At 43.8% G+C, this 12,483-nt stretch overlaps 1 protein-coding gene across 11 annotated transcripts in view; it reads left to right on the top strand.

Moving 5' to 3' along the window:
• dmd (dystrophin) overlaps positions 1 to 12,483 on the top strand; it is a 202,169-nt gene that overhangs the window by 118,029 nt on the left and 71,657 nt on the right. For all 11 annotated transcript variants that reach the window (XM_062561338.1, XM_062561339.1, XM_037454435.2 and 8 more), the window contains 9 exons: positions 1,918 to 2,063; positions 5,925 to 6,025; positions 6,753 to 6,864; positions 6,960 to 7,073; positions 7,213 to 7,368; positions 7,467 to 7,637; positions 9,072 to 9,254; positions 9,486 to 9,620; positions 10,621 to 10,770. In XM_062561338.1, coding sequence (XP_062417322.1) covers positions 1,918 to 2,063; positions 5,925 to 6,025; positions 6,753 to 6,864; positions 6,960 to 7,073; positions 7,213 to 7,368; positions 7,467 to 7,637; positions 9,072 to 9,254; positions 9,486 to 9,620; positions 10,621 to 10,770 — 1,268 coding nt within the window. The remainder of the gene's footprint in view (positions 1 to 1,917; positions 2,064 to 5,924; positions 6,026 to 6,752; positions 6,865 to 6,959; positions 7,074 to 7,212; positions 7,369 to 7,466; positions 7,638 to 9,071; positions 9,255 to 9,485; positions 9,621 to 10,620; positions 10,771 to 12,483) is intronic.

Raw genomic sequence — 12,483 nt, 5'->3', positions numbered from 1 at the left:
ATGTCCTGGGCTGTGTCTTTGTACCTGGGCTGTGTCTATGTCCACAGGCTGTGTCTATGTCCCTGAGCTGTGTCCATGTCCCTGGGCTGTTTCTATGTACCTGAGCTGTGTCTGTGTCCCTGAGCTGTGTCCATGTCCCTGAGCTGTGTCCATGTCCCTGAGCTGTGTCCATGTCCCTGAGCTGTGTCTATGTCCCTGAGCTGTGTCTATGCTGTTCATCGTGCTGACGTATCCACTGGATCGATAATAATTGCTTGTGTTTGTAGTTCCCATTTTCAACTCCACATTCTGCGAGTGCATCTCGTGGTATTTGACTTTTTGGGCATGACTGTGCACACTTACAGTCTGTTAACAGGTCTATTCAGTACAGGGACATAGTAAGACCCCCAACTGCACCCCCACGCATTCTACATTCTCAAACGTTGCCCCTCTAGGTGGCCTAATAGTTCTGGCTTCCACCTGTTGCATGAAATGCTTTTTGTTTATGGTATCTCAAGGCCAAAGTACCACTCAGAACGGTTTTGAAAGTGAGAATGAACTATTGGGTCCAATCTGCGTGCGGCTCTCACCGTGTTTTGATTAAGATGCCGTGTGTGAAAAACATCGGCAGTGACACAGCGGGATCGATAAAGAAGCCGACAGCCGCAGCCATCAAAATGGGGCGACGCTAAATCGGACAAACGCCCTGTCAAAATAAGTGCGTGGAGCTATTTGCTTTGAAGAGGAAAGGAATGATGGGAATAAATGAGAATGTGAAAAATAAAGCAGAGCGAAAATAACCCCAAGAGAGAGAAAGATGCTGACCGACAAACACATTTTTTACTTGCTCAGACAGCTTCTCCCAACATGCTGCACTTTTCTCACCCACGCCAGGGGTGAGACATCCGACACACACCAACCCTCACTGCTGGAATCTCATAAAGATGACTGTGTCAAATTCAAATACAGAGAAGCATATGCAAAAAAAAAAAAAAAAATCCTGAAGGACTGTGCCGGTAAATTATACATTTTCCTTTTGGGGTTTTCTCTCTGAAGTGAGCTCAGTTGAAATGAGATGGCGGGGGTGCTTCATCAAAATGAATGAAAAGGTTTACCAGAGTAGAACATCAGTATAAAAGTCAGAAATTGCAGTGAATGCAAGGTTTTTTAAAAAACATTTTGGAAATCAAGATTTCACATGTGAGGTATTTATTAAACCGGATTCCCATGGGGTATTGTTAGAAAATAAATGTCATATTGTGAAATATTGCCTTTAAAACTTAAATTTGGTTCAGAAAAGTTAATTAGAAGACGCTATAATGTTTTGCAGGTAAAATATTTTAGCACTAAACACAGCACAGCTGAGGCTCAATAGGTGATAAGTTCATTTCTGAGATCACCAAAGTCAGTGGGACTTGTCTTCTGGGGACCATGAATGAAAGTAGGGCGCTTTACCAGCAAAAGAGGATTTTTGTTCATTAATTGGTTCTTTTCAATTCTACACAAAGGCATATTTAAACTATGTTGGATTCTAACTAAATATTCTATTTCATTCTGTTGATGCACTTTGAGCCGTTGAGGTTGCTGTAAACAGAAACACTGGCCTCGTTAAGATTGAAAGTATTGATTTGTATATTTATAACTTGATGTTTGTGTTAAATCATTCCACAGTAATTAGATGAAAATGAAAACAGGATCATCAATATTAAATTCATTAAAAGTATGACTTGAATAATCTTATATTCACAAAATGGATTCAATTACATAATTGCTACGTTTTTTTCAATTAAAAAGTTATTTTTACAAATAATTTATGTACAAATACTGAATATATATTCTGGCCGCTATTGCCCTATTTTTGTTTTGGATATCAAATTAGAAAAGCTGTCATTAGCCGTTTGTGGCCCTTCTCTGATGTACGTCTCCGTCCCTCTACAGTTTTGGAGAGCTTGCCCCCGGCTCGTTACAAGGAAACCATATCGACACTGTTGGCATGGTTACAGCAGTGCGAGGCCAAGCTGGCCGTTCCCTCCACGGCTGTGACGGAGCTTCCTGTAATGGAGCAGAGACAGAAGGACGTTCAGGTAAACATGGAGCAATGTATCCACGTCTTTGATAACCTACAAGGAGCGTGTGTGCATTTAGAAGTGATGCAAGTTGTAGTTATTTGTCCTAGATAGTCTTTTGACCTCCAACTCGTTAGTAAATCAATTATCGAGCAGGATGTTATAGCACCATTTACATAATAAAAAGAATGAAAGTTATGTTACGTTACGTTAGTTATCTTTTGAACTTCCCACCTTTCTTGCAGTCATTGCATCCACTTGCATCCACCGATGCTGCAGCTACTTTTTATCGCGTGCACGTCAGCTGATGTCACAATAGCATGCACATGCTTCCAGTGCTTTCGCATCAACAGCCTCCACCGTCTGACTGTAGAGCTGTAACGATGTAATCAGCTTTTACTACGAGTAGTAAAGTTCTACAGTCCGTGGCAAAGGGATACTCTGAGGAAGGATCTGTTTTTGTGTCTCTTTGAGGTAATGAAGCCTCACAGTTGTTCCTGCTGTGGTCTGGCCTGACGTCCACTGCTGCCCTCATTATTATTAGAAGTCACATTACTGTACCTGCCACATCACTTTTGTTATATTTGTCAGTCTACTACATCCACTACAGCTGTTATTATTGGTAGTCATCTTAAATCATTATGTGACTTCCTACTACCAATATTTGAGTAATTTCGGTAATATGCATTGATTGTATTGTACATCTTTGCGTGTTCATTCTGTATACATGACATCCGTCACACTTCTGTCCCTCTTGAAAGAGGGATCCGCCTCTCTGACGCTCTACAAGGTTTCTTCTCCCCCATGGAAGGATTTTTTCTTTTGGTGGTGTTTCTGCTGTGCCTATGTGAGGGTCAGAGGTCCGAAGATTGTGGTATTTGTACAGATTGTAAAGCCTCACGAGGTGATTTGTGATTTTGAGCTGTAGAAAATAAATTAATTTGAATGGAAATTGTACAGGATAAAGAGGGGACAGGAACCAATGGTCATGATCCATTACCCACGACTGTGATTCTTACCCCATAGTCACACATTACAATCACTGTGTAAAGAGAACAAAACCTTCTAGAACAATCTTTTTAAGTATTATTTTGTGGGGACAGTGCACATGAATAAAATATGCATTTATATGCACCAGATTCAGAGATTCAAGGATCATTTATTATCATTATGCGAATCGGGGATGCACAACAATATTCAGTTAATAGTGTCTGCGTCTGCAGATGTTACAAAATCATCCTTAAAAACATGTGAATATGAACAAGTACGCAGAAACGATAAAAGGAGAGAATATGAATGAGTAGAAGCATCACTCAGTGTACTCTTGTGCTGCATTGTCAGGTTGTATTGAGGCAAACAACACATAATTATTCCAAATAGATGAATGGACAGAGACGAATATGCTGCAGTGTTAAACATACGTCAGAGGCAGAGTATTAAGAATATATCACTCAGCAGCAAAACGAGAATAAAAGACAGGCAGCTAGATGAGTGGGAGCAGATACTTTCAACGAAGAGCTCTTTTGAAGAAGAGGACAATTCTGACTTGGGAATAAAGTCTTAATGGAGAAGCTTTTTGTGTATATGTGTATACACACCATTTAGTATATTGCGATGTATTGCGATATTGTCAGCGAGGTAATATTTTGTGATTATTTTCAGTTTATTTATACAAAGAAACATGGGCCCTTATGCTACTTTCTGTCTCAGTTCATGTGGTTACGCTGATTCTTTTGAAGTGTTTACTCACGTCACTGCAGAACCGAGCCAAGAAGCTCCACCTTCATTTTTATTTTTCATTTTTATTTTGCTGTCCTCGTAAACCGGGGCCATTCTCTCTGAGCAGCAGCTTCGAGACAGTGAGCTTAACTCCAGCATCAGACCCCTAGAAACGGCGCTGGGGAAGGAGCCCGGGTGCTCAACATGCAGAGCGTGAGGCCGGAGCTGCCGAGAGTGTTTGTGTACGACTCTGCAATGATGAGACGCGGGCCGAGCCGATCCCAGCGGAGCGAATCAGAGCCTCTGCTAATCACAATATCTACCTACACACACACACACATACATATCAAAGCGCATATAAAGAGTGCACGTACACACACACACACACAATACTCCGTCAATCCAGTCCAAAGGATACAAGGACTCGTTATTTTTTTGTTCTCACTTTGTTTTTTCTGAAGTGTTGACTTCTTATCTTCAACCTAATTGACGTGTGTGTATGTGTGTGTGTGTACATGATTGCACGTGTGCCTTCTTTTTAAACCTGATAATGCTCTTGTTGCATAGCAGAATGATCAAGTCTTATAGGCTGAGTTTGATTAAGGTTTATTATAGATAATAATTAGGGATTCCTTCTGCATACTAAAAAGCTTTCATTAATTTCAAGTACAAGACTTTCCCTTCTCTGTTTTTGCGCGTGTGTGTGTGTGTGTGTTTCTGTGCGTTTGTGTGCCCATGGTGGGCCGTGGTTGGCAATGCTTCCATTTCCCCGGTGATAGTATCATATCCCACTCTAGCTACTTTATTCATTTCAATAATGAGCGTTCCTGTCGGCTTGGAACTTTGAATTCTGAACTCCAACAGATATTAAAAAGAGCTCCGATTGTCAGTGGCAGATGTTTTTTAATACCTTCCACAGCTCCTGATAGAAGTTTCTAAAAAACAGATTGCAGCATTCAATCACCTATAATGTAAGTGTTATTACATTTTATGATGATTAATTTGTTTGCTTTTGTTTTTTTTTCATATGTAAGGCAAGCTGTCCACATGGATGTGATGCATCCATATGCAGCTATACCTGAAACTATGCTTTTGCTTTAAGGAGTCGTCTGGCTCTCAAAGCATTGACAAATCCACCCGATGGAAACATGATGTCCTGCTTCCCGTCCACACCAATCTGTGGAGAAGTCCTGATATTGATCTTGATTTTAATGATGATAATGCTTTAAAGCAAGGCGAGGATAGAAATCCTATTTTTTCACTGACTGTTAAGTAATATCTCTACAAATCCATGTCGTACTGTATGTCATCATATTACATTGTGAGGAAGGCGACAACGATATTCACTGGGGTTTTAATGCTTTTCTTGTATTCTTTTGCATCGTGATACCTGTCTGTTGGACCTTTAATGAGGGGAAAGTGAAAGTGGGAGTCACTTCTAGGAGCAGGCTTGTCCACGTGCTGGGTGTAAGTTCGGAGGAGGACAAACGGAAAGACAAAGCCAAAACCCAGGGCAGAACCAGTCTCTAATGCCTCCATGCTTGGGATTCATTGTTTTGGCAGGTGGATTGTGGTTAAGCCCAGGGACGCCCGAGGGGCGCCCTGTACCGGCTTAAAACTAAAACCTCGGAGGCTTTTACTCCCGCCAGAATGTTCCACTGCAACTCGCCGAAGGTTCACTGGGGATTTCCCTCACCTCTCCACTTGTAATTCCTCCCACACAAGGGGGAGCCCACAATGTGGAAAAGGGCTTTCATTACAAAGCGTTCACAGTGGCAGCGCTCTCACGCCAGTCATCCCTCACGCTCCCATTACCCCCGCTCATATCCCGTAAAGCACGTGGGTTGGGTTCTACTTATTGATAAATGGGTCAGGGAAATCCGGGTTTGACTGTTGATTTGTTGAGCTTCAGTTTGAAGCCGTCATTGAAGGCAAGAACTAACTTTGTAATTTTAGGGATGCAATGGAAAGTTCTTCCCTACATTTGGTGAAATCTGTTTAAGACCTTTATATGACCGTAACTGTCTACACTGTGCATCCTGAGTTCCTCCTGTTGCGTGTACAACGTCTTAGTGTCAAACCAAATTGACTCTTCTGACTTGTCTTTCCTCTCTCCCCCCCCTGCTTCATTTCTACCGTGTCCCTGTTTGAACCCTCCAGGCCCTGCAGGTGGCTCTGGCTGAACACCAAGGGGAGGTGGACTACCTTACCTCAGCTGTGGAGCAGGTCTTCCAAAAAGCTCCACCTGACATCAGCCAAAAGTGAGATATGGAGAGTAAAAACACACACACAGTAAGATCTGGCATCAGTCTGTAGTGGGAAAGAGTTGGAGTCCATTCAAATAAGACTCACTGTTTATTCAACAAAAACCACATCTAAATGGTCTTTCTTGTGCTATGGAATCCATTGAATCAGAGAAACTACATACGACATAGAGCGCTGTGTCAGCAGTGCCAAATAACCACAGAGCCAAGAGACACTGACCAACTTAAAACACAGGATTTTTTCATCCATTCTATTCAACAACAAAAAACACTACCGTGACACATGTAAGAAATTCAGGAAAGTCAGTCGGTAAGTAAACGTGTTGCTTCATAAGGCAAGGGAAGTCAATTTATATTGCACAATTCAACAACAAAGCAATTCAAAGTGCTCCACATCCAAACATAAAGCAAAAGAAAAGGACATTAAGAACTTCAGTTAAGAATTCAATAAAAGCTAGTTGACTTTATGAAATAAACAGCTGTAAATTGCAGACATTTAAGAAAAGCCTTTTTAAAGGGTTTTTAAATTTTCAATGGACAGTTTTTATGTTTTTAGAACCAAGATTCCACCATAACCTTTCTTTAGGTCCCTCAACTAAAGGTTTTGAAAAAGCCTCCTCCTTGAATGTGGCTCTATGAAAAGCAGCCGCCAACAGAAAAATGCCTGGAGTCTGAATTTGAAGCAGCTGAGAGTCTGTGAACCACCTTCTGTCCTTTGCTGCAGGTATCGCATGGAGATGGAATCTGTCCTGGCGCGTTGGAGGCGACTGGGAGCCACGCTGACGGACAACGGCCAGAGACTCAAAGAGCTCACGGCCAAGCTGCTGCAGTTTGAGGTGGGAGGAGCTCTAATCATGGAGCAACGCAGTGCTTGATCTGCCGGTTTTTCTCTTTTCATTAAAAAAAATTCCATTCCCTCCCGCCCTCCCAGAACGACGTCAGGACTTTGAAGAAGTGGATGGCCGACGTGGACGTGTTCCTGAACGAGGAGTGGCCGGCCCTGGGAGACTCCGAAGCTCTGGAGAAGCAGTTGGAGCAGTGCACAGTGAGCAGGCTGACATGTCTCCACGAGACCTCGGGGTTCAACCTCCAAACCTGGTCTTCTTTCACCAAAATACACCCCTCGGAAATATCTAGTCACTTCTCTACCTGTGTAACCGTGGCCCTGCATTCTGATTGGCCAGGCTCTGGTGAATGACATCCACACCATTCAACCCAGCGTCAATGGCATCAACGAAGTGGGTCTGTACCTAAAGAAAGAAGCCGAGCCCCCCTTCGCCATCCACATCCAGAAAGAACTGGACGAGCTCAACGGCCAGTGGGAGAATGTCTGCAAACAGGTGAGTGGCCTTCATCCCGTCAGGGAAGGATTGGGGGAGGGGTTTCTTGCTTCCATGGTCTGTTTTTACGCTGAGTGTCGTTATTTCCTCCCTTCAAGGCTTATGCTAAGAAGTCGGCCCTGAAAGGCGGCCTCGATAAGACCATGGCCCTGAGGAAGGAGATGCAGGAGATGCAGGAGTGGATCAACCAGGCCGAGGAGGACTACCTGGAGAGGGACTTCACGTACAAGACGCCGGAAGACCTACGCAGGGCTGTGGAGGAGCTCAAGGTACGTGCACATGAACAGTCTATTAGGTTAATATTGAATTTACATTTCATTATGAGAGTTTGACACGGGCCCGATCCCAATGTCCACCTTCTGTCCCTGTGTCACGTGGTCGAGTGTTTGAGGGGCTCTCTGGCGGCAATTTTGGGCCCTCTACCAACCCTTTCCCCGAGTCGGCATTAGACGCTAACTTTGCCAGAGGGACTCACCCACAAGTCATTGCAAGTTGAAGCTTACATAGTTGTCGCTTTTGTAATGTTCCTTTGGGTTTTGCTGTGAAATGTTTATTCAGCATTTTTTCTATATATATTATATATGTATATATATTATACATGAAAAACAACAAAAAGGACAACTTTCACACCTGACACGTAAATGTGCATTCTTTACAGATGTAAAGGACAACCATTCGAGTGGTTTTCCACACAGTATCTCATCCATGTCTGTATTTACACCGTCGTACTTCATTCATTCATTCCATATTTAAAATGATTGACAGTCCCAGTGTTGAAAATAACTTTACATAGATAGATTTGAACTGTTGCAGAAAATATGTTTTACTCATGTGAATTTTTTCTTCAATGTCCGGTTCCTGGCATGGTGCGCTCTATAGAGAGTTATCTGGATCCCTGTTTGTATCCGTGGTGCAATCATCACCATCTGGGTCTCCCCTGTGTTCTCAGCTCTCTTCTCAGTGACTCCCCTTTGATGTTGCTTAATTCCAGGTCGATAACACCCCGTCTGCCTGGCTCCCCTTTTCAGTATGGAATATAATGATTAAGAAAAGGAGCTCTCTACCTGTGTTCCACCCCACTCCCTTCTCGTCTGCCTCTCGGCCCTTTTCATTTTTAGCTTTCATAACTTTAACACCACGTATTTGTGATGTGAATTCACCTGCTTTGCGCCTCCTTGCTAACAGTCGTTAGCCCCCCCCCCGCCTCCTCTTACAAGTTCACCTGAGTCAAGTTGAAAATAAAGAAAACTGATTTCACCCGTGCTAATCCCCCCCCCCCCCCCACTCCTCTGCCTTTCCTCTGCTCCCTCTTTTCTGCACTGAGCTCAAAAGAAACTCTCTTTTCGCTCGCTTATTCTCTTAATCCCCCCCGTCTCCCGTTCCTCCTCCCTTCCTTTGGGAAAGGGTTAGCTACACTACGTCATCCATTGATTCGTCTCTCTCTCTCTCTGTCTCTCTCTCCCTCTCTCTGTTTCTTTACACTCACATGGCTTTGTCAATAGGCACGTTGTTTGTGTATCCGCTCCTCCATCCGTTAAGCCCTCTGCCCCCCCCCCCCCCCGCGCCTCTCCTCTCTCCCCCCTGTCTGGATGCCTTCTGAGAGAGTTTTATTGACAATCTAAATCAACTGAGGCCGAGTTTCCCAGAGTGCCTTGGGGCGACCTGTTTGACTCTGGCAAACACTTCCTCTGTCTCTCCATCAGAGGGCCCAGGAGGAAGTCCACTCCAAGGAGCTGAAGGTCAAGCTCCTGACCGACAGCGTCAACAGTTTCATCTCCAAGGCTCCGCCCACTGCCCACGATGCCTTGCGCTCTGAGTTGGATGTGCTGACGGCAAACTACCAGCGCCTGTGCAGCAGGTTGGATGGGAAATGCAAAACTCTGGAGGTACTTTATCCAATTCACCTGGGATCATTTCATGTTAATTGGATTTTAAAAACACAACAGAAACCCCCCGAGAAAACCTCTAGAAAACTAGTAGTGTAAACACGACACCGTTTAAGGATACATATAAATAGCGTGTGTCTACATAAACACCCACAGAAACCCTAATATGTATACACATATAGCATCTTCTGTGCCTCTGATGACATTGTCTGCGCGTGTGCCATGGTGCAGGAGGTGTGGGCGTGCTGGTGCGAGTTGCTCTCCTACCTGGAGCAGGAGAACGCCTTCCTGGACCAGCTGGAGCAGAAGCTGGACGAGACGGAAAACCTCCAAGGAGGAGCGGAGGAGCTGCAGGAGGCCCTCGATGTGAGTTTCAGTCAGAGGAGGAAAGGACCAGGTGGTATGCGCGATAAGACAAGCTTCATGTCAGATTATAGGGCGAAGCCGGGGGGTGTTAAAAAGACATCACCGATCCGTTTGTGGACTTCTGTGTTCGGGCGCCACCATGTTTAAGTTAAGAGTTAAGTATGGATATGACATTTTTTAACCCAATTTTATTTTATGGGTTATTTGACGCTAATTGGATCATAATTTAATAAATCAGATCTTGCTGTATTGAAGAAGACTTTAAACTAGAGGTTGAGACCATAAACTCATGTTGAGGTTATGTTCTCATGGGCTTCACTTTGAAACCAGAGGAATCAGTTTGTGATGACTGAGAATGTTTGAGGCACTTCCTCATTGGCTTCAATTGTACTGAAAAAAATGAAAAAAGAATAGAAGAGGAATTTTATTTTAGTGTTAACTAGGAGTCAATGGTAATGGCTGCGAGGTCCTGCAAGAAAATGTTTTCTTTTGAGTAGAGAGAAAATGAAAGACATTAAGTTAGCAGGCATTTGGAGGACGTAAAGATAGATTCGGTGTGTCATCTAACGATGTTGACATTATGTAGTACACACACCAAGAAAATGGAAAATAAAGGCAATCCAATGGGATTTAAATTCAATCTCAACCTTTCCTCTTCCCGTCTTTCTTCAAAAAATCAAGTAAAATGTTTCAGTGTCAACCCTGATCGTTGATATTCTTAAACTGTGCTTTTGCGGACTTACTAGATGATATATCATAAAGGGATTTGGTGAGATCAAACAATGCAAATAGGCGTAAAGCCGCTAGACCACAGTGCATTTTTTCATTTCACTTTGTACAGAGCATTGTCACTTAACAATCATGCCCTGCGTTAATATCACTTTTCCTACCTCATCACGAGTCACCTTCATCAAAAGCAACGTGAGTTTCAATGCAACAAGAAATGAAAAGAACTTTCCCAGTGGTACGTCTGTGTGTGCTTGCGTCTCGCTGCGCACAGGGCCTGGAGGTTCTTCTGCGCCACCCGGAGGACAACAGGAACCAGATCCGGGAGTTGGCCCAGACGCTGATGGACGGAGGCGTTCTGGATGAGATAATCCAGCACAAACTGGACCTTTTCAACGCGCGGTGGGACGAGCTCATGTCCAGGGTAAGATACAACCACTTGTACATTCAGTGTTTCCCGGGCTGCCTTTGATGCTTTTAGCATGTTCTGCCAGTTTAATAATTAAGTCATTGTACAACTAAATATTTCAGAAATCTATAGAACACTGATATTTCACCATGCTTGTCCTAAATCCATTACCCTTTTCATTTTAGACAGACCCCAAAAAGTGCCATGTCTGTTCCGGATGCTTATAGTCATGAGAATGCCCCCCCACCCATACCATTTATTGTCAAGAGGCAACCTTCCGTGGCCGTAGAAGTTATGATGCGATAAAAAAGGAGGAAGTCATCGTAATAACGCAGGACTTCCAACCGTGGTGACCTTGTGTTTCCCTGGTGAGGCTTTAAGCAAAGTTTTGCTTAGGAAGCTTTTTCTTTGAGAGGCCCAACGGCAGCATTTTGAGTATTTCAGGAATTCGTGTTATTGCAGCCAAGGACGGTCCATTCATAAACGTCTTTTCTATGTGTTTTTTCCAATAAAAGTGAAGTTGTTTCATTCTTGGTAAACGTTTGACGCTGAGAATAATTGCATTTTTAGTAAAACACCTATTCTGTGTTCCCGCGTTGACTTGTGACATCATCAAACGGCGCCAAATCAGATTACCAATGTGAGACAGATTACATCGTCCTGGGGAAATCCCAAACTTTCTGTTCCGTACAGCAGCGACTTTCAACCGCTGTGCTGTAAGAGATCATCTGATGTGCCGTGAGAAAATGGATTGCCAAGACTTTACCAGCCGACCTCGCTCCTGTGTTGAAGAAGCCCCGTAATATTTGCATCTTTATGTGAGGAAATGGGGCGGAGTATACAGCCCTATTGCTCCACACAAAGTGCAAAGTGCTGGCCCGTGTACGAGCTGCTAAAAGTGTTTTTGGCTGATGATAGGTGCGATGAAGTAATGGGTGTTGTGCGGGGCTGGCGTACATGGCAAATTTATTTCAGCACCTGAATGAGTCGAGGGAGAAGTCAAAACTGCTGCACTGTGGGAGATGATGGGTTCAAAACGTTTGAGGAGAATTGGTAATTTAATTTCCCCTCAACCTCCACCAAAGACCTTGACTGATTTAGGGAGCCGTATGGCTCAGCGACAGTTTTTGGAAAGGACGTGACTTTAGCAGGACGGACTAAGCTGAGCTTTGCTCATCTACCTTGGGACAGTTTTTGGTTGAGTTTGCCAAGGAGTTTTTTACACCACATATCTTTATAAGAGCATGGCCGTGATAAAAACTAGTAAAAGTACATCTCTTTTTCCTCTTACACGTCTTCCTCACCTTCCTCTAGCCCGTTTTTCCTCTCCTCCCTATTTTGTGCCTGGTCAATTTCTTCTGATTCCTCCTCTTCCTCTGCCATTGTCCTCCTGCGTCCTCCTCCTAGCCACTGTAAGCCGTCATTGATGGCGATGCCTTCTCAGCCTCCTGTAGTGATCCTCTGTGACGGATTAGTTACACTTGCACCCCACAACACACACACATACACACTCTCTCCTTGCCCGCTGGGTGGATCCTCTCTCACAATAGAAGCAGATTAATGTTCTCCTCACAACCAGATAAGCCTCCCTTTGTTTGTCTACCCATCGGTGACATCCTTTTATTACAGACTTTTTTTTGTAATTTTTTCGGGGGAAAAGCGCAGCAGCGCGTATTGTCTGTGTGTGTGTGTGTGTGTGTGTGTGTGTGTGAGCATGTGTTCATGCAA

Source organism: Pungitius pungitius, chromosome 3 (assembly GCF_949316345.1).
Source record: "Pungitius pungitius chromosome 3, fPunPun2.1, whole genome shotgun sequence".
NCBI classification, from domain to species: Eukaryota; Metazoa; Chordata; class Actinopteri; order Perciformes; family Gasterosteidae; genus Pungitius; species Pungitius pungitius.
Note: the sequence above shows the minus strand (reverse complement) of the source record. Positions and strands in the feature narration are given on the sequence as shown.